We start from the raw sequence: 21102 nt of genomic DNA on the forward strand, positions 1-21102 counted from the left end.
TCATATAGGGCTATTAGCCAGGCACTGTGCTAAATAATTACTGAAGGGATAGAGAAATAATAATAGTTTTTTGTATTTGTCTGTTTATCTGTTTAGGTTTGGGTTTGGTGGGTTTTTGGTTTTGTTTTGTTTTTTCCATGATAGAGTTTGTTTGCATAGCCTTAGCTGTCCTGAAACTCGATCTGTAGACCAGACTTGTCTTGAGCTCAAAAAGATACACCTGCCTCTGCCTCCTAAGTGCTAGTTTTAAAGATATGTGCTACCACAAGCTATATTTTTACCCTCAGAAATATTGCAGTCTAGGTAAGGAGAAACAAACAGAGAAACTATTAGAGAAGGCAAATAAAGAAGCTGTCTAATAAAATAGGGTATTTGGTGCCAGGAGAAAAGAAATCCTACTTGGGTAGCCAGAAAAGATGGACTTGCTGGAGATGATGGCGCACACTTTTAGTCCAGCTTCTGAAGGAAGAAGCAATTAATCTCTGTAAGTTAAAGGCCATCCTGATGTACACAGTGAGTTCCAGGCCAGCCAGGACTATGTAATGAGACTATCTCAAAAAGAAAGGAAAGAAGAAAGGGGAATACTGACTTAATTAAAGATGGGTGGGTTTTTTGTTTTTTGTTTTTTTTCCCCGCAACTGGAAAGGGAAGCCAGTTTTGGTGGGAGAGAATCAAATGAACATGTTATTCACACTCAGGGAAAAAGTCTTAAAAATGCTTGAGAGGTCAAGTTGCAGAGGCATATGATTTTTTTTTTATTTTGTATATATGTAAAGCTTTAGGCAAATTCATCTGTTAGCAATATTTATGATTAATGAATCCACTTTGCATCTAGGATTATAAAGGTCTGAATAAAGGGGGAATGTGAAGATTGCTAATTAGAAAACCAGTCTTAAGCAAAATGTATAAAGGTTGCTTACTAGTAGATTGTTAAAAGATAAAGTCAATGATATCTACTGAAATCCTAATATCATTCCTAATATCATTCATTATAAGAACTAATAGCATTCAATGAGCAAAATATCTTCACATCGCTTCATCCTGATAAGCAACACTGAGGGGGTGCTTTATTTATCTTTAATAGCTAAATAAGAAGCTAACTACACCATGTAGCTGGTAATAATATTTCTTCAATTACTCTAAGGCAGCAATTCTCAAAATTTGGTCATTGAATCCCTGACCAATGATTTGCCTTTTTTACTGTGTTGATATTTGCACTGGCATCAAAGCAGTGGGTGAAATTACTGGCGCCTGCACATACATAGTAGATGTGCAGCTTGATCTTCATGTGGGTCCACCCAACAACTGGAACGGCGGTTGTCACTGACTGTTTCCTGCCTATGGATCCTGTTCCTCCAACTAGGCTGCCTTGTCTAGCCTCAGTGGAAAGGATGTGCCCAGTTCTGCATGTACCTGAATGGGCTGGTACCCAGGGGGGCTTCTATCAGGATGTAAATGCATAAATTAATGGGGGGAGGGAAGCGAAAGAAATGACTGGCTCTTTACCGTGACTCAGACAACAACACTGAACTATAGCTATTCTTTGTACTTACTGTTGTTTGCTAGCTTCACTTAAGAGTGCTTTATCAAAGATGCAATAAAAAAGATGGTTAATCTGTATTTGTTATCACATTTATTTTGTATGTATCTATATCTCGGCACACATGTGGTCAGGATAATTTGCAAAGAGGAATCATTTCTCTCATTCTGTCTTGTGGGTTCTAGAGGCTGATGATGAACTTGGGGTGTCAGACTTGGAAGCAAGCACTTTCACCTGATGAGCCATCTTAAAGTACATGATTTTTTAACTATTCTGTGTGGTGAAATGTGACTGTGTATAAAGGTATACTTTCATATTGGGAGAACAGTGATTGTTTTAAGGAAAAACACTTGTACTGTGAATTGTAAGATGAACTAGCAACTTACATGTCCTGATGATTCTTTGAAATAATGATTGGCTTTTCAGACATGAGTTTCTGTAGGCATTTTCTCAAGAATAAACAAGATTATTCCATCATGACAAGGAAACAAGATAGTGTTTACTACAAATGATAAAAGGATTTGTCAAATGAAAATTAGAAATTTGGAAGATTTAGATTTACTATAACATTAACAACTTCTAATATTAAAAAAAACTCTGATTATATCACTTTTGATATTATAAATATGATTCTTTTTTTAAGCCTGGAATAGTGGGACCTGGTTTTCATGCCAGAATTTGGGAAGTGGAAACAGGAGGATCAGAAATTCAAGGATAGTTCCATCCAAGTAAGTACTAGTTCAGTTTGAGGCCAGCTTAGGCTACATGAGATTCTGTCTCAAAAAAGAAAAAGAAATTTACAGTGGACTATCTTCAACATTTCATAAAATTTGTGTAAGTTAGTGAACCAGTATTTTGTAGTTGACAATACCTTTATACTACAGAGTCATTTATAAGCTAGGCATGGTAGTGTAAACCTTTCATCTTGGCACTGTAGAAGCAGACAGATCTCTGTGCGTTCAAGGCCAGCCAGGGCTACATAAGATACCCTATCTTTTAAAACAAAACAACAACAAAAAACATTAAATATTCATTCAAAGTTAATTTTAATATAAGTATGAAAAGGGTTTTTTAAAGATTTATGTGTATGGGTGTTTTGCATGCGTGTGTGTGTGTGTGTGTGTTACAGATAGTTTATTTGCTAAAAATTCTTAATGTTTTCTCTGTGATCTTAGAAGACATTTCACAGGGCTTTTATTTCTTTTTAGATTTATTTAAATGTATGCTTGTGTGAATTTATGTGCATAATATGTGTGTGGGGACATGGAGGGGCGGGCATCAAATACCTGATACAGCTCCGAGTTGCCAACATGGGTGCTGAGAACTACCTTGGATCCTCTGCAAAACTATAAGCCTCTTAACCAGTGAGCCATCTTTCCAATCCTCAACACTCCACAGTTTTGAACCTAACCTAATCCCTGCCTGTGGAACTAGTTTGATCTCAATTTCTTAACCTTCTGTCCTGCCACGTTGATTTTTTTTTTATTTTTTTTAAAGGAGTTTTATTTTGAAAGAAATAATAAAAAATTTACTAAACTGGGCATATGTCTTAGGGTTTTATTACTGTAGACATCATTGCCAAGGCAACTCTTAAGACTACATTTAATTGGGTCTTGCTTGGGTATTGAGGTTCAGTTCTTTAGCACCATGGCAGGAAGCATGGCAGCATCCAGGCAGGCATAGCACTGGGGGAGCTGAAAGTTCTACATCCGTTTCAAAACAGAAGGTTGGCTTTCAGGCACCTAAAAGGAGGCTCTCAAAGCCCACACCTACAGTTCTTCCAAACCTACTCCAACTAGGCCACACCACCTAATAATAGAGCCACTCCCTGGATCAAACATATTCAAAGCACTACAGCATAATTGTGCATACCTTCAATCCCAGCAGAGGCAGGTGTGTTTCTCTGAGTGCCAAGACAGCTAGAGTTACTTTCATATTGACCCTGTCTCAAAAAAAAGAAAAAAAACCAGCCACAATCAAATTATAATAATTTCCTCATTCTCAAAAGAAATCTCATGTCTTTTAGTAATTATTCATTGTTTTCTTTTTTTCCTTCTAATCATTTCCAACCCTGAAAACACTAATCTGATGTAATACTAAGGGAGAATGCTCAGGATTATCTGAAGAAGAAAAAAATTCTCCCTTCTCTATTGGCTGGATCTCTATGTGAGCCAGGGATATATAGCTCAGTAATAGATCATTTGCCTACCATGCACATTACCCTGGGTTAAAGCCCCAACACCACAAAATAAAACTTATCCACACATTTGTGAACATCTCTGGATTTTCTTCATGTTCCACAATCAAAACAACTTGTTATAGTAAGTTGGACACAGAAGTAGATAGTTAAATTAGTGATACATTTAAACATTAAAGATGTTTGAAATATATATAATGATGTTCTCACATTGTCATTTGTTGTGAAAAATACCACTAGATATAGTTATATAGATAGTTGTGATTATTTTGAAATACATTAGCATAAGTCACTAAATAAATCCTTAGTGTCTAAAAGTATTCTCTGACCAAGAGTTTTGAGAATTGTGACCAACAAAACAGTCCCAAGCAGCATGCATTAAAACAAGCATCAACTAGAACAGACTGTAATAATGCTGAATGCCTCCTGCATGCACATTGTGGTTTATCTTGTGTAATGAATGCATCATAGAAATTAGAGTCAGAATTTAAGTAAGAGCTTTATAAGTCATAGCTGTTTTTCAAGTATATACACACTTTAAGTACTTAAGTGAATTTATCTGGTTTCACAATTGAATGTTGAAACTACTTAAACTTGCCTCATATATTATGATTTCTTAAATTACTTATATATATCTATAGTAATATGTATTACTATATATAATGTGATGAATAAATGTCTCACATAAATTTTTTACTCTCTTGTTTTTTTGAAATGGGCATATCACTCTGTAGCCCTGCCTGTCCTGGGAATCACTGTATAGACCAGGTAGCCTCAAGCTTACAAAATTCTGCCTGCCTCTGCCTTTGGAGTACTGAGATTAAAAGGTCGTGGCCCTGTGTGACCAACTGTACGTGTGCGCGCCTGTGTGTGCGTGTGTGCAGTAGGAATGGAACAAAAAGAATGGAGCATGAGCTGCACCCAGAAAGTTAGTACAAAGATTAAGCATTGAACATGAGGTGGAGAACCGAGAAACACTTACCCGAATAGTAGTTGTAACACTTTGTTCAGATTCATGCAGCTTAAAGACAAGAATGTTTGTATTAATAACAGTCTTACAACTAAAGTTTATATGTAAAGGAGTATAAATGTAGGTGAAATCTGTTTATAGAAGGTCCTTTACATATTATACAAAGAAGCCAGACTTTACAGGTGATGGGAAGCATCTACAGTTGTATTTGTGTATATGTGTAAGTACATTTATGCTTGCCTGTGTGTATAGAGACTAGAGGTTAGTGTCTTCACTCACTTTTCTTACTGTATTATAATTTTTAGACATTTATTTATGTGTCTTGCATATTTGCTTTCATGAGCTTATATGTACCCTATGTATGCAGAACCCTGAGGATGTCAGGAAACGGTATCAAATCCTCTAGAACTGGAGTTTGATGTAGTTGTGAGCCTCCATGTTGGCTCTGGAATCAGAACCCAGATCCTCTGCAAGAGCAGCAAGTGCTCTTAACCACTGTGCATCTCTTCAGCCACTTCACTGTATTTTTTGATACAAGATCTCACTAAAACTGGAATGCTGGCTAGATTGGCTGAATAGCCAGCTCCTGAGATCTACTTGTTTGTGTTTGTTTTTGTTGTTTATTGTTTGTTTTTTCTTAGAAGGAATGAAGGTAAATGCACTAGTATATTTGCTGGGAATTAAGCAATAAGAAGGGTAGTCCTTACTCCTAAGTGTGTAAACAAGAGTCTCTTGATTTTTGTGCCTTCTCTTTGGCTCTTCTATTGATTTGCCTTGTTCAACTTTGATGTGACTATCTTTGTTTTGTCTTATGTTTTATTTTGCTATGTTTTGTTGTTATCTCTAGAAACCTGTTCTTATGAGGGACGACAATCGAATACATCCAAATAGGAGAGGAAACTGATAGGAGAAGGAAAAAGGAAACTAGTCAAGACATATTGTATGTGAAAAGAATGTATTTTCAATATAAAGAGGGAAAAGGTAGCACTTGAAGATGAAAAGTTTTCCAAATATCTGTTTACTTACGTATCTCTTGTACTAAATTTTGGCACAGCTGGTGTCCGCTGGCATTTAGTTCTCTGTACTTACTTTTATTGATACAGAGTATTTGTACTTACAGAGTTTATAATTCAATACACATGTAATTGTCAAATCAGAAATCAGCGTCTTCCATCTCTTCAAACACTAGCATTTCTGTCAACTGATGCCTTCAACCTCTTTTTCCAGTAGTTGTTTTGAAAATGTATAATTAATTGTTGTAGACTATAATTATCCTTCTGTTCTGGAGAACATTAGAGCTGTTGCCCCCGGTTCTGTGTGCTCCTGTCATCTTCTCTACACTTCATACCCTGTAGTGACCTCTATTCTACTTTATATTTCTATGTTGAATCCCAACATGGAAATCCCCCAGTTGAATGGAAGCATACAGTATATCTTTGATAGAATGATTTCACTTCCTAGGATATATATCTAATCAGAGTGTTGTTAGAGTTATACGCTAGGTTTATTTTTATTTTTGAGGACTTTCCATAATGTTTATGGTACTGGCTATATCAGTTTACATTCCCAACAGTAGAGTTTCTTTGTTTATAGCTCACTATCATGGGTGTGTGTATTGTGAGTAGGCATGTGTGTGCTACAACATATGTGTGGGGGTCAGAAATAACATTTGGGGATTGATTCTCTCATACCTTGGTGAAGTAGTCTCTTGATTTTGGTACCCTGCATACTCCTATCTCTACCTCCTTATTCCTCAATGTAGTTCTGAGATTACAGATGCGTGCCAGCCACTACGTTAAATGGGTTCTGCGGGTTCTAGATAAAAATCAAATCTTGTGCTTGCATTACAAGCACTTAGATCTGCTGAACCATCTCCCTTCCCTCCTGGATAGATAGCTCATTCATGAATGGCCACACCAGGACCAGCCATCAGGAAGCAGATCAACTTTACTTAGGGTGATTTAATGCTTATAAAGTTTTGGGGGACTGAAGGTAGAAACATCCAGGATGGGCAAATGTCATCGGGCTTGGAGTACCTGGGATGCTTCCTTAGGATAGAGAAGCATTTCAGGAATCTCGGGTGTGGACTGAACAGGTTTTTGTCGGAAGAAAGGAAATTGATCCCGTAATCTAATTAAGGCTATGTGATATTACTCAGATTGAGGCAAATATGAGCTTAGAATTCCCCAAAGGAGAAGCCCCACTAGGGGAATCCCCCATTGTTGCCAAGCCACAGAAGACTATCCAGTCAATGGTAGACTTCAACCTTAATTAGCAGAGTTTTCCCACACCAGCCCTTGTTTTGTTTGATTGATAAGAGCCATTCTAACTGTGGTCAAGTAATATCTCACTATAGTTTACATTTCCCTGATTATTGGTGTGTTACTCATTTCTTCATACACTTATTGGCCATGTCTTCTTCTCAAAAATGTGTATTCAGATCATTTATATTTTTAAATCAAATTATTTGTGATCTTTACTGTTATGTTGTTTAGACAAGATTTAATAATCTACCTGAATTCATGGTGAAACATGACAAAATATGGTTGGGAATATAGTTACAAGAAAGCTAAACTATTGGGTCAAAGGTTTCCCCTAGAAGTCTTAGCTACAGTAGAGCTCCTTAAAAGTGAGAGGGCACAGGTCTGTTATTTCAGCCACATGAGAGGCCAAGACAAGAAAATCACAAGTTTAAGACTCACCTATGCTACAGAGTAAGGGCTAGAGATACAATTCAGGGACACAGTGTTCACATAACATGAATGCACTCTATACATAAAAGAAGTCTTTGTCAGTAAGATGACTGGGGCAAGTAACTATGTACTGCGTGCTTATCTTAAAGTTTTACTTGCGTGCTATTCAGTCTCATAGGATACTGGAGTGAGTATAATCTTTTTTTTTTTTTTTTCTAATTTGTATCTTGAGGAAGGTGTACCACTCAGTTTAAGTTCAGAGGGGCACGGATAAGGCTTTATTTATAGGATAATGGGTATCCAGTAGCTACAGACTGAAGAAAATGCCCCACCACACCTCCCCCCACAAAACATTGTAATAACTCAGAGGGACAGGGCCTTGTAAGCATCTTCGCACTCCATGGTGGAATGTTGACAAGCCTCATCTTGCACAGATCTTGTGCAAATCCCAGGGGTTAATGGTCATGTCCTGTGAAGAACACTCTGCCGCATCTCCTGGCTCTTAGAGCCTTTCCAAGAGTCCTCGTCATGGTGTTCTGTAAGCCCCTGGAGTGACACAGACGTCCCATGTAGGGCTGAGCATTTCAGTCATTCTTGGAATTTTGAAAAATTATGAGTCTCTAAAATAACCACTGACCATTGCAAAAAGAAACTTGTCTACCAAAGCTAACAGCAGCACTAATCTGCTGGTATAAACAAATATTTAGAAAACACTTTCAGAGTTACATCATGTTTCTTTAACAAAACCATAGTAGCTTCCTTACTAAAACCTCATGGCTTATCCTCACTATCCCCTTTTTAATGTTTACAGTACTAAATGTGAATTCCCTCCTGTGGAGCAGGCCTCACATCCAGTCAAACTGATTGGTTACTCCCATACCAGTTGTTCCACTATTGCACCTCTGGGCACATCTTGCCCGGCACAAGAGAACAGTTTGTAGGATCCACAGCTGAGTGAGACCATTGATGACAGTTCTTCCCCTGCAGCCTATGTAGCACCTTCTAGCATTTAAAAGCAAGATAGTAGAAAGGAAGCTTTTTAGCTCACCTCCACCTTGATTTGTCTATTACATAAATTATTTTATATTTAATCACCATTATTACATGTGCTTTGGCAACTAGTTAAAAGAATATTTGTAAGTGCAAAGTATGGATTTAGAACTGCACTTTATGCGTAGTCTCACACTTAATAACCTATGATTGTAGACAGGTTCTGTAATCTCCTTATAACCTCAAATTCCTTATCTGTGAAGGAGGGGTACTTACTAGAGTTTCTGAACTCATACTATTGATTATAGCAACCACCTGCCACATATGGATATTAAATACTCAAAATATAGCTAATCTGAATTGAGATTAGGTGTACTGTATACACTATGTTTCGGACAAGATTAGCCATGATTATTCAAAGATTTGGATTACCTTCTTTTTCATACTATATCTTGCAAATAGAGTCAGCCTAACATATTTTTGAGTTTCCCACCTATGGTTTCAACCAACTTCATATTGGAAATACATGGAATAAAAATGTTCCTGTACACAACAAGTACAGACTTTTTAGGTCAGCATTCCCCGAAGAATACAATATGAAAACTTTATATAATTCATTAAGTATTATAAATAATCTAGAACAACTAAAAGTATGGGAGGATATATGTAATATGATAGATATTACAAATACAGTAACATTTTATAGTATAAAGGATTTAACTACGTGAAAATAATTGGTATTGGCATGGAATTGAAGTGCCAATACCATACAGAGATTGAAGGACAGCTGTATTCTTAAATGATATGAATTTGAAATGTAGCAAAAACTGTTTTTGACATACAATCTTATGTTTAAAAAGACTTTTTGCAAGTTGTTTTATTCTCTTCATAACTGATCTGCATTTGGCTTTACAAAGTTTCTTATAGATAGGAAAAGCATTTTTGATGCCATCTATTCATTTTATTAATATTATAAATATCTTGTAATTAAAATTAACCTGTAGCTTAAAGATGGTATACAGTAATGGGTGAGTAGCTAATCTCAGAAAGTAGCTAAATGAGTGGCTACAGTACATGTATGAGCAGATGTTTAAGGCTGGGTGTGGTGATATACTGTAATCCAAATGACAGTACTGCAATTCCACACTCCAGAGGAGAGGCAGGAGGCTTAGGAAATTGAGGTCATCCTCTGCTATATTTGAGGTCAGCCTAGGGTAAAGAAGAGCTTATCTCAGTCAAACAACAGCACCAAAACCCTACTATATTGTTATTTCTTTTCTGGACATCCCTATCCAAATACAGAAATAATGTGGAGTTTTTGGCAAGCTTTTGAAAGGAGAATATAAAATTAGCAGTAAGGACTTAGAAGACTGTTCCAGAATTTTATGTATCTTGTGTTGGTATTTTTATCTTTATTGAACTGTTAAGCATATGCAATCCAAGGGGTTTTTTGTAACATTACTTTGAAACTGGCCAAATACTATCTGTTTATACAGTTGATTCATTGATTAGCTATACATAGGGTTTTATCAGCAATATACCTTGTGTGATTAAACCACTATTTGGTATATAATTTTCCTTCTGAAAATAATGATGGATTTTAATTTTATTGCTCCTAGAGCAGCGTATTACAGTATTATATTTATACTATAATGTAGGACACATTATGTATAAGAGCATAGTGTGGTTTTGGAGCCAAGCAGATCTTTTAACTTTTACTTACTAAAGTTAATGTGACACAGTAGAGCCTGTTCTACTTTTGTTTACTCATATGTAAAATAGGGTTATACCTTCTGTATTTAAATAATAAGTTAGAAAATTACTGTAATTAGCATAAAGTAACCACGCAATTATAACCTCTCATTGAAACTTAATATGCTGGGTTTTTTTAATCAAACTGAAATATCTTAGTGGTCAGTTTCACACATTTTATTATGTATTTTACTGGCTCCTACCTTTTCAAAAATATAACAAGATAATAAGTAATATTCTATTTTACTATTTCAGTCAAAGAAAAATAAGAAGAAGTCAAAGTCAGATGCTAAAGCAGTGCAAAACAGTTCACGCCATGATGGAAAGGAAGTTGATGAAGGTATTTGAGCAAGGGAAAGGCCTATAGAAAATATTTGATTTTTTTTTTTTAATTGAGGTGTGTGGTATAAAAGCTGCATTTGTTTCACTTAATCTTGTATGTAGCTCTTTTTAATTGCCATAAATTTTATCATAAAGATCTGTGACGTTGCTAAGAAACACTTTGGTTATCCAAATCATTTAAGCATCCAATAGTGCTTATTTATCTTTTAAATTTATGTTTGCTCAATATTGTGAGCAATTGAGGCCATTCATCTTGTCTTTGTTTCCTAAAAATATGGTTTGGAGTTTCCCATTTTTCTTAAATATACCATTCCTAAAAGGCTGTGTGCAAAATTCTTGAATAAGCCATTTATTATCCCACCCTAAACTCATGTATTAGAGCATATATAACTCTCTGTCACTTCTACCCAACAGGATAAAAAGATAAGAGATGATTCTTTTCTGTCACTTTTTCTAAACCATAGTTGACACATTTTGTTAAAAACAAATAGTTTTTTGCCTAAAATAACATAAGAATGAATTCTTAGGGTAAATTAATATAATCAGCACTCTTGGTTTTTAGCTTAATATCTAAATTTATTATATCTGTCCCACCCCATTTTTTTCCCCTCAAAACTACAACTTTTTTGTCTTCCCCTTACTGAATAACATCTTTTTTCTCGGGCTGTGTCAGGAGCCTGGGAAACTAAAATTAGTCACAGAGAGAAACGACAACAGCGTAAACGTGATAAAGTGCTGACTGATTCTGGTTCATTGGATTCAACTATCCCTGGGATAGAAAATACCATCACAGTTACCACCGAGCAACTTACAACTGCATCATTTCCTGTTGGTTCCAAGAAGAATAAAGGTATATTAGTGGAACATAAGACTGGTACATCAAGTCAAACTCCTTTAAGTCAGATGTACAAAATATATCACAATCTTTTTGATCTGCTAACTTTATGCTGATATACCCTTCTTCATGAGAGTATTGTGAACCACATCCTGGTTTACCTCATAACAGCAGTGTTGTTAATATTGCCTAATGAATGGCTTATTAAATTAAAATTTGCCTTTCTGCCTTGAGTCACATTAGAGAATGTTGTTGCTTCTTTTCCTTGTGTGTTGCTTTGCCCCAGTCCTCTTACATCTCCATTTCTACAGTGGATAAGGCATTGATTAAATGGAATATTTATCACCATTCTGCATGTTGGGCACTTTCATTCCAAGATGAAACAAGCATGTTCTGGTTAGTGCAGGTTCTGTCTATCCACCCCAGTTTTTTGTTTTGTTTCAGGCAATTCTGTAGATATTAATAAAACTAAACCAGAATTTCAAAGATGGTTGAGCCAGTGTCCTTCCTACCAAGTACTCAGATGTGTAAGCAATCCGATATTGATAGCTACTTCGTGGGAGCACTAGTTTATTTCCTCTGTCTTTTGTTAGTGGCCTCCCTGTTTTCTATCCTTAAGTTGTTAGCAGATCACCTTCTTAAGCTTATTATTTCTTATTTTATTTTTTGCCTGCTAACTTACTAAAATTGTTGCCATAGCACAGTAATGAGCTTTCCTTATTCACTCTGCTGTCATATACTATCAATGCTGTGAGCGCTTCTGTTGGTGACTTACTGATGTGGGCATGCCTTCCCTGCTTGCACCTTGTGTTTCATGGGATTTCAGTTAGTTTGGTTTGGTTTTGGTACATTGTGATAATTGTGCTTATTTTGTGCCAGAGAATTGGAATTTTTATGTTAAAACATATATTCTCACTTTATAATCCCAAATCTGGCAACGGTTTTCTTAATTGGTATGCTTGCTTCTGGGATTATTGAAAAGGCGGCTCATGTTAAGATGAGGCAAAGTTGAATCCAATTTCAGAGCTCAATTTTTCAGTTCCTACCTAAAAGAACCTTCAGAATTCAGAAGCATTGCAGAATCATGGTCCCTACTTATATTTGGGCAATTTTCTAGGATTTGGCATTGACTAAAAATATGGTAACTAAAGACTTAGTTCCCTGTGGACATGTGAAATATGTTGTAAAATCACTTTTCCAATGTCAAAACTGGCACTTGAAGGAGCATTTTATTATAGATCACAATTGTATGTTCCACCTGATTTAATGTGCATAGTGGCCTGTTTAGTATTAAATAAATTTTATTTCTATTTCAACCCAGGTGATTCTCATCTAAATGTTCAAGTTAGCAACTTTAAGTCTGGAAAAGGAGATTCTACACTTCAGGGTGAGAGAAATTACATGACACTTAAACTGAAGGCCCATCAAAATAGAAACTTGGATACATGTCTCTTTCCTTACATGAATGATGTTAAAGGAAAGAAGGGGGATTAAAGTTATTTTTAATTTCTAAATTAATGTGATCATAGTTCAGAGAATTTGAAAATTGGAAAAGAAAGATCATTCATCCTCTGGGTTTGTTATATTGTAGCTCCTCCCCCTCCCATATATAAAAACATTCAATAATAATTTATGTACAGTTTTGCTTCTTGCATCATTTGAGCCAAGAGAGAGGATCTTTGTTGGGCATGAATGTAATATGGGCATGTTTGGGATAAAAGACTTAACTCTATCTTAAGAAAATGTAGTTCATATAAATTATAACTGCTTCCTTGGTGGTATCAACTGTTATAATAAATGAATATAGTTTAAGTTTATTGGGTGCTTCACAAACAAAATTAGCCTAATTCACTCATTCCTCATCACTGCGGGCAGAGCAGTATACCAGCCTTAAAGCTAAAGTGTCGGGGTTGGGGATTTAGCTCAGTGGTAGAGCGCTTGCCTAGCAAGCGCAAGACCCTGGGTTCGGTCCCCAGCTCCGAAAAAAAGAAAAGAAAAAAAAAAAAAAAAAAGCTAAAGTGTCACAGGAAAAGAAAAGCACCTTCTCATTTCGTGCTCGTTCTTAACACCATTGCTTGCTCTATGCCCTCATGCCCCATGTCTCAATCTTGGCTACTCATCTAGGAAGAGTGCTTGCCCTCCCTCTCTCTCCTCCCTCCTCCCTCCCTCTCTCCCTCCTTCCCTCTCTCTGTATGTGTGTGTATCTCTCTGTCTCTGTCTCTTACACACACCTGCTCTCTGTCCTTGAGGTTCTGACATTCATTTGGTCTTGGCTGATGCCATAGTCTATTTAAATTTCTCATTTGGTTCTAATGTGCAGTCATTGTACGTACTATAATATACAAAAGTGTATCTAAGGAAAGAGCATGTAACTAAGGAAAAGTCTTCATTTTCATAGTGGGTAAGTATTCAGAATATATTAGATATGTGTTTTCAGTTTGTCATTTTGCCATTGAGAACATCACTAGTATGCATGTTACATTTTAAACCTTTTGTTGATTTTTAAGTTAAGGAATCCGTTAGCCAGGCATTGTGGTGCATGCTTGTAATCCCAGCATATTGAGGCAGAGGTAGGAGAACCATAAGACTAATGTAAGATACATAGTGAGACCCTGTGAAACAAACTTTAAAACCATGTCAGAATAGCATGGCTTACCTTTTTATACTCAGGCTACTTAAAGAACACTTAGAGGGAAGGAAAAAGTTCTAAGTACTGATAAGCTGAGCTATCCTAGAAATGCAAAAATACCACATTTTTAACAAGACATCACATATCTGTTTTTAATCTTTACTTTCTTTTCTTTAAGTTTCTTCAGGGTTGAATGAAAATATTACTGTCAATGGAGGAGGCTGGAGTGAAAAGTCTGTAAAACTCTCCTCACAATTGAGTGCAGGTGAGGAGAAGTGGAACTCTGTCCCACCTGCTTCTGCAGGCAAGAGAAAAACAGAGCAGTCTGCTTGGACTCAAGACCCTGGTGATACTAATGCAAATGGGAAAGACTGGGGAAGGAATTGGAGTGATCGCTCAATATTTTCTGGCATTGGTAAGAACTTTTAGAAAAAAATTTAATTCACTTAAAATTGGTAATCTGATACAGTTTGAATTTTTCAGGTCTCGTAAAGGAAAGCAAGCCATTAGTAGAAATATTCCTAAACTGGGCATAGTAGTGCATTCCTGCAATCCCAGGCTTGAGGACCAGGAGTTAGAGTATAGCTTGGGCTACACAAGATAATGTTTTTAAAAAATCAGAAAGACAGACAGACACTAAGAAATACTAGTCCTGCCATGCAGAAGTAGTATCTCAGATCCTCTGCACAGAATAGAGCAACTAACATGACTAACATTACTTACCTTCTGTGTAGTGCTTTCACTTTCTCTATCACATTTGCTCATCAGTATGATGACTAACTCTGTGTGTGTGTGTGTGTGTGTGTGTGTGTGTGTGTGTGTGTGTGTGTGTGTGTACGTACACGTGTATACCTGTCTCCAGACACACCTGAAGAGGGTGGTAGTTGTGCACCACCATGTAGCTACTAAGAATTGAACTCAAGACCTCTGGAAGAGCAGTCAGTGTGCTCTTAACTGCTGAGCCATCTCTCCAGCCTGTAATTGTATATTCTTAGTGATGTTATAAATGTAATGCATGAGTAGACATGATAGATTTTTGCAGCTTGAGTCTAAATAAAAATAGTAAATAAAAGTACTAAAAAAGTTTATAGCATCCATTTTATTATAGTCTATAAATACCTATTATAATTTTTATCTGAATTTTAATGGTAAAAATTAGTAGTTGAGCAGTTTGTTTCTACTGAAAGGCATTCTCTTTTAAGCAAAATGTACTTATACATTATAGAAAAAATCTTTACTAAATATGGAAAATTGCAAATAAGGGGAAATATATTATCACACCACCCAGTGACAGCTCCAGTTTTTGTATTTTTCTTCTTCGTTGTGTATAATTTTTGGTTTTTACATTAAACTAAATTGAATATGCATTTTTATGTTTTTCCCCATCCCCAAATTGATAAGCATGTCTTATAAGCATGTTTGCCTAATGGCATTGTATGCTATGTTATTTAAATATAATTTACTTACCTGTTTCTGTATCTGACTTTTTAAAAACAAAAGTTTTAAAAGGTAATGTTATGTTTAGTGTATTTTTTAGGATAGATTCTTGGGAATAGCTTGGGTTAAAGTGAACATGAATGTATTTATTGTATTGTCATTTACTCTCATACTTCATCTTCAATGTTCTTTTCTTTTTGTTTTTTTAAGATTTATTTATTGTATATAAGTACACTGTAGCTGTCTTCAGACACACCAGAAAAGGGCATCAGATCAGATTATAGATAATTGTGAGTCACCATGTGGTTGCTGGGATTTGAACTCAGAACCTCTGGAAGAGCAGCCAGTGCTCTTAATCTCTGAGCCATCTCTCCAGCCCTGTCTATCATATTCTTACTGAGGTTGAACTTTTTTTTTTTGTCTTCTATTTTGATAAGCATAAATGCATAAATAATTTTGCCTGACTTTTAAATCACTGATGCAGTTAGGTTTTTTCCATGAATTAATTGATCATTTCTACATCTTTCACCAATTTTTTTATTCAGTGTTCTTTGCCATTTGTCTAATGGCCTTATGCTTCTTTTTGGGCTTCTTAAAATTGAATTATAATTTCTCATAGTAAATAAACAAAATTTTTTCTTTATTTTGGGGAGTTTTGTTTTTATTTCATCAGAGTCACTATATAGCCCTAGAAAACTGTTTACCAGGCTGGCTTGGAATTCTTGGACAATCCAGTCTGCCTTCTAAATCAAAATCCAGTTGGGAGCTACCGTGCCACACTTGAACATGCAGGTTTTTCTGTTGTACTTACGGCAGGTAATTCTCAAAACTTAGTTTACTAGGAAGTTTTTAGTTGGTAAGTAAAAACAAAAGAAAAACCCTACAATGTCTTCCTTAGCTATTATCTTTCATCCTTTTTAAAAGACTAATCTCTCAACAAGCAAACTGTGATTCATTCACTAATTCTGTTTCAAGTTACTCTCCTCACTTGTAATATCCAAAAACTGTCTAGAAATACAAATATCTGTCTACAAAGATAATCTCTAAAATTCCTATCATCATTTTCAACAGAAAGAGCAAAATTGCCATAGTAAAAGTATCCTTAGTAAAAGAAATGATCAGGTTTTATGGAATAATGTTAGGAACACTGACGTTTAATATATTTCTAGTTTACTTGTAGAAGCTATGTAGTTTCACTATTAAAATGTGGATTTAGGTAGTATTTGGTTAATATCATTACAGATAAAATTAAGCAGCCAATTAGATAGGTGGGCTTTCCTAGCTAGATCTAAAATTTTGTTGAAATTGAAAGAGAACTATGTTAGGTTAGTGAAGGGTCACTGCGGAGGTGTGTGTGCTCGTTAGAGGACAGTCGTGTCGAATAACAAGCCACCTGAAAAAATGCTTGCTAGGTAGTTTGTCGTTGTGTAGGCATCATGGCATGTACTTGCACACTAAGAACCCAAGATGTCCGTAGGTAAGAAAGTCTCATAGGCTACATGTGTATGTAGCCTACTGTTGACCAGAGTGTCAGTCTGTTTTCAGAGAAATACATTGAAAATATTTTAAAGATACATGGTTTAGTAGAATGAAAATAGACTAGTTCAGACAGACCTATTAGGAGTTTATGGACATTTAGTTATATAGCCTGAATGAACCTCATATTAAGTAATTGTGAGAATTGATTGTAGTGAATATCAGGCGCCAAGCGTAAAGACTTGCTTAAATTATGATAGAAATGATTGTATAGTGGAACGAATAGGCTTGGAAACTGTTATACCCAAGCAGTTTTCTAAGTACTAGCAAATGATTTGCTAGCTCTAAAATGGCCTAGAAGAGATGCTGTAAGGATTAGAACTCAATGTATAAAAGAGCCATCCACATGGTAGACACTCAGTAAATAATAGCTATTGCTATATTTTTGGTTCTCATTTTTTAATATAATCTTTAAATATTGCTATCATAGTTTTAATTCTGTACATCTTTCAAGTTCTTTGCAAATTGAAGGTTGCAAGTGACGTTCTTTATTTTGCCAGCTGCTTGGTCTAGTGTGGCTAGGGGAGTGAGTGCCTCTCAACAGAACTCTGCTTCTTTTGCATCTCTCACACTTAACTCTGCTGTCTCTGGTATGTGAAAACAGTCTTTCGTTGAGTTAACCAAAACATTTTTGTTGTAGCACTTGTTACTTAGAAAATTGAATAGCGGGGTTGGGGATTTAGCTCAGTGGTAGAGCCCTTGCCTAGCACGCGCAAGGCCCTGGGTTCGGTCCTCAGCTCCAAAAAAAAAAAAAAGAAAAGAAAAGAAAAGAAAAAAAGAAAATTGAATAGCATCATATATTGCTATCAACATAATATATGTAATACCAAAGGTCTTTAAGTTATAAGGGACATCTAAGTCCCTATGTGCCAGTGGCTTAGATTCTGTAGTGTACCACTGGCAGTTTAGGTTAGGACAGTAGTTCTTAACCTTCCTAATGCTACAACCCTTAAATACAGTTCATATTGTGATGACCCCCAACCATAAGATTATCTTCATTGCTACTTCATATGACTGTAATTTTGCTACTGTTATGAATCATAATGTAAATATCTGTGTTTTCTGGTGGTCTTAGGTGATCTTTGTGAAAGGGGTCGTGACCTACAGATTGAGAACTGCTGGGTTAGGACATGCTCTTGTTACTAGTATACTTTGCCAAACTTCTGGTTGAATTTAGCATATTTCTATTCACTTTTACTTGTTATGAATTTATAGATAAGCCTCTCTTACATACATATACACAATAACTCTTTTAATTACCTGTTGATACATTGTAAATTTTAATTACCTGTAGAGTATACATTGTAAACTGTCAATCCAACATCACTTAAATACATAGGTCTTTCATTACTCAACAGAAGCTACATATATTTATCAAATGATACATAAGTAGGGAGGCACTTTGATTTATACTACTTGATTCACAAAGCTTCCTTCATTTACTAATGTTATTTCATGAAGTCTGGAACAGTAGCCTAGAATGGATGCTAGCAGACTTTCTGTAAAAGCAAATAATAAATAGTTTAGGTTTTGTGGACCACATTGTCGCTGCCACAACAGTCAATTCAGTTCTGCCATGATAACACAGAAATCGAAGATCAAAGACATTGACTTCAAAGATACTGACTTCAAAACACTATTCATTTGAACTTTTCTTCAACCGTTTGAAAATATGAAATTCTTCTTGGTTAATGGACCAATTATGGTGGAGTTGACCTGTAAGATGCAGTTTGCTCCACTGGTCTTGTTGACCACACTCCGTTTCCAGAAGGGCAAGGGAGCTGCTTCCCTACATTTGAGGACTGTACAACACAGGCTTCAGAGGTGCAGTAGGAGCCACTGAACGATGAAGCTATGGTTATACAACCTAAGTGGCTAATACACTAATTATCACATTCATAGGGTGATCTGCTAAAGTTTACATTAAAATAGATAACATTTTGAGTATATAATTAGATAGTAATCATTAGTGAAATGCTATCAATCTCATCTTCATAACTAAGTGGAAATGTAGAAATTTGCCAAGACTATGAGGGAATGAAGTGATTGTTAGTTTTATTTATACTGACCACCTAGTTTTTCGTGTCAGTGGCTCTGAATCTAAGTGACTATCGGAGTCACCTAAGAACTCTTAACACATGAAATTTGGATTCAGAAGGTCTAGTGTGTATAATGTGTGTGTCTCTGTGCACATGATAGAATGCTTTAATTTGCATTGTAGCCATAGAGCAATGTGTTTGACCTTACTTTCATGGACTTTTATGCCCCAAAACTATTTTTAGATATTTGCATAAAAAGTTCTGGACATTGGGCCGCCACCGCTTTCATCAGGTTCCTAGGAAACCTTGTAACCCCACACTTATCCCTCCTTTTCAAACAAGTAAACTTAGAAAATGCTCTTTTTTTTTTTGTAAATTTATGCATCTAAATGTTAACCCTCTAAACTTGCAGCAACCCTTATTTCTCTTACTTTTCTCTGCCTCAACTCTCTGGTTAATTTTCTTTCTTTAACTTTCTGTGGCCTAAAAGTTCAGCTAACTCAAACATTTTCTAATGTTTTTCTGAGTTGTAAGGATATATGCATACCCTGGAGATCTAGCAAGATTTGTTGTTTGTTTATCTTAAAGGGGAAAAATGAAACTTTTTTCAACATTTTGAAATTTGCAGATAACAAGTCAGATTCTAATTGAATGGAATGGTGGTGGTGTTGAATTAGATCTAGCTATTATCAGACTCAATTTAAAATTGCCCTCTATTTTACTTTTTCTTTTGTTATGTCTAAATTTTCCTTTTAGGAAAAATAAAAAATAGAGTCCATGTGAAAAGTTAGAACTTTTGTTATGAAGCAGCCTTAGGAAGTTCCATTTTTAATTTTATTGCATTCGTTTTTCATTTAAGGATCTACTGCTGAGCCAGTTTCTCAGTCTACCACTTCTGATTATCAGTGGGATGGTAGCCGTAATCAGCCCCATATCGATGATGAATGGTCTGGGTTAAGTATGTCCTTTTAAATCTTTTCAGTTACTTCTCTCAGAATTTTCTTTTTAGTATCCTGAATTTATGCTTTATGTCTTAATTTTAATCCTAATTTCTCCCCTTTAAAGGTCATAGTAATATAATTTAACACCAACTGTGTACTACTTGGAACTTGATCCTGAATACTTAATGAAATTAAAACCAACTTTCCCTAATGACTGAGGCAGTGTTAGTTTTATCCTAGTTTTGTAGGACTAACTTTTTTAGTTTTTTTTTTTTTCTGTTAAAATAGTTTTATTTCTCTGGTTTTAGTATAAAAGAAGAAATAAATTCTGTAGTAGTGGCTTTGAGTTAATCATGATGTATGCACATTTTTGTGCTAGTTGACAACCACTTTCATAGCCCAATTTCCAATAAAAATATGTTTGAAAGAATTTTAGAAAGAGTGTAAGGGAGAGTGTGTGTGTAACCTGGGCATTGTGGCACCCATTATGCCAGGAAGCAGAGGCAAGGCTGATCTCTGAATTCAAGGCCAGTCTGGTTTGTGTAGGAGTTCCAATCTGACAGGGCTACATATAAGACCCTGGCTCAAAATAAAAGTAAGAAAAGAAAAAAGAAAATTGTCTCCATATTGAAAAAGCGTACTATTTTTGTTTAAAATTACAAACTTACAAGGTTCCTCTACCCCCTAAAACTCTCCAAATTTCAGAATTTATTCTTTCCTCTGAATTTTTTTTTTTTTTTTTTTTTGGTTCTTTTTTTCGGAGCTGGGGACCGAACCCAGGGCCTTGCACTTCCTAGGCAAGCGCTCTACCACTGAGCTAAATCCCCAACTCCTCTGAATTTTTATGTCACATTCTTTCCTACCTTGTATATATTCCATCATTTTAGTCCCTATTTTAGAAAAGAAAGTATAGATTTAATGTTTTTGTATAAAATCTTTTAAATAATTTTATAAAATTGTCTTCTGGATGTTACTTTTTTCTCTTTGACTTTATTTTAATAGGTTTGGTTTGGTTTTGAGTCAAAACCTCCTGAAAGAAAGACTTGATAACTCTCATATATGTATATAGTACTTGGGGGCAGAGGGTCTAGCTAAATAACTCTTGCTAGTCTAGAACTCAGTAATCCATCTCCTTACTATGCTTCCTATACTGGGATTAAAGGCAAACACCACAGTCCCCAGCTAGTGCGTGCAGTTCTTT

At 35.7% G+C, this 21102-nt stretch overlaps 1 protein-coding gene across 7 annotated transcripts in view; it reads left to right on the forward strand.

The window, feature by feature from the left end:
* Mtdh (metadherin) overlaps positions 1 to 21102 on the forward strand; it is a 58174-nt gene that overhangs the window by 17424 nt on the left and 19648 nt on the right. For 2 of the 7 annotated variants that reach the window (XR_015623755.1, NM_001437968.1), the window contains 4 exon segments: positions 10398 to 10482; positions 11158 to 11334; positions 14127 to 14363; positions 19820 to 19918. Coding sequence is in view for 6 of the 7 variants with exons in the window: in NM_001437968.1 (NP_001424897.1) it covers positions 10398 to 10482; positions 11158 to 11334; positions 14127 to 14363; positions 19820 to 19918 (598 nt within the window). In the remaining variant the exon portion in view is untranslated. 7 annotated transcript variants of the gene reach the window in all.

Source organism: Rattus norvegicus, chromosome 7 (assembly GCF_021556685.1).
Source record: "Rattus norvegicus strain SHRSP/BbbUtx chromosome 7, alternate assembly SHRSP_T2T, whole genome shotgun sequence".
Lineage (NCBI taxonomy): Eukaryota > Metazoa > Chordata > Mammalia > Rodentia > Muridae > Rattus > Rattus norvegicus.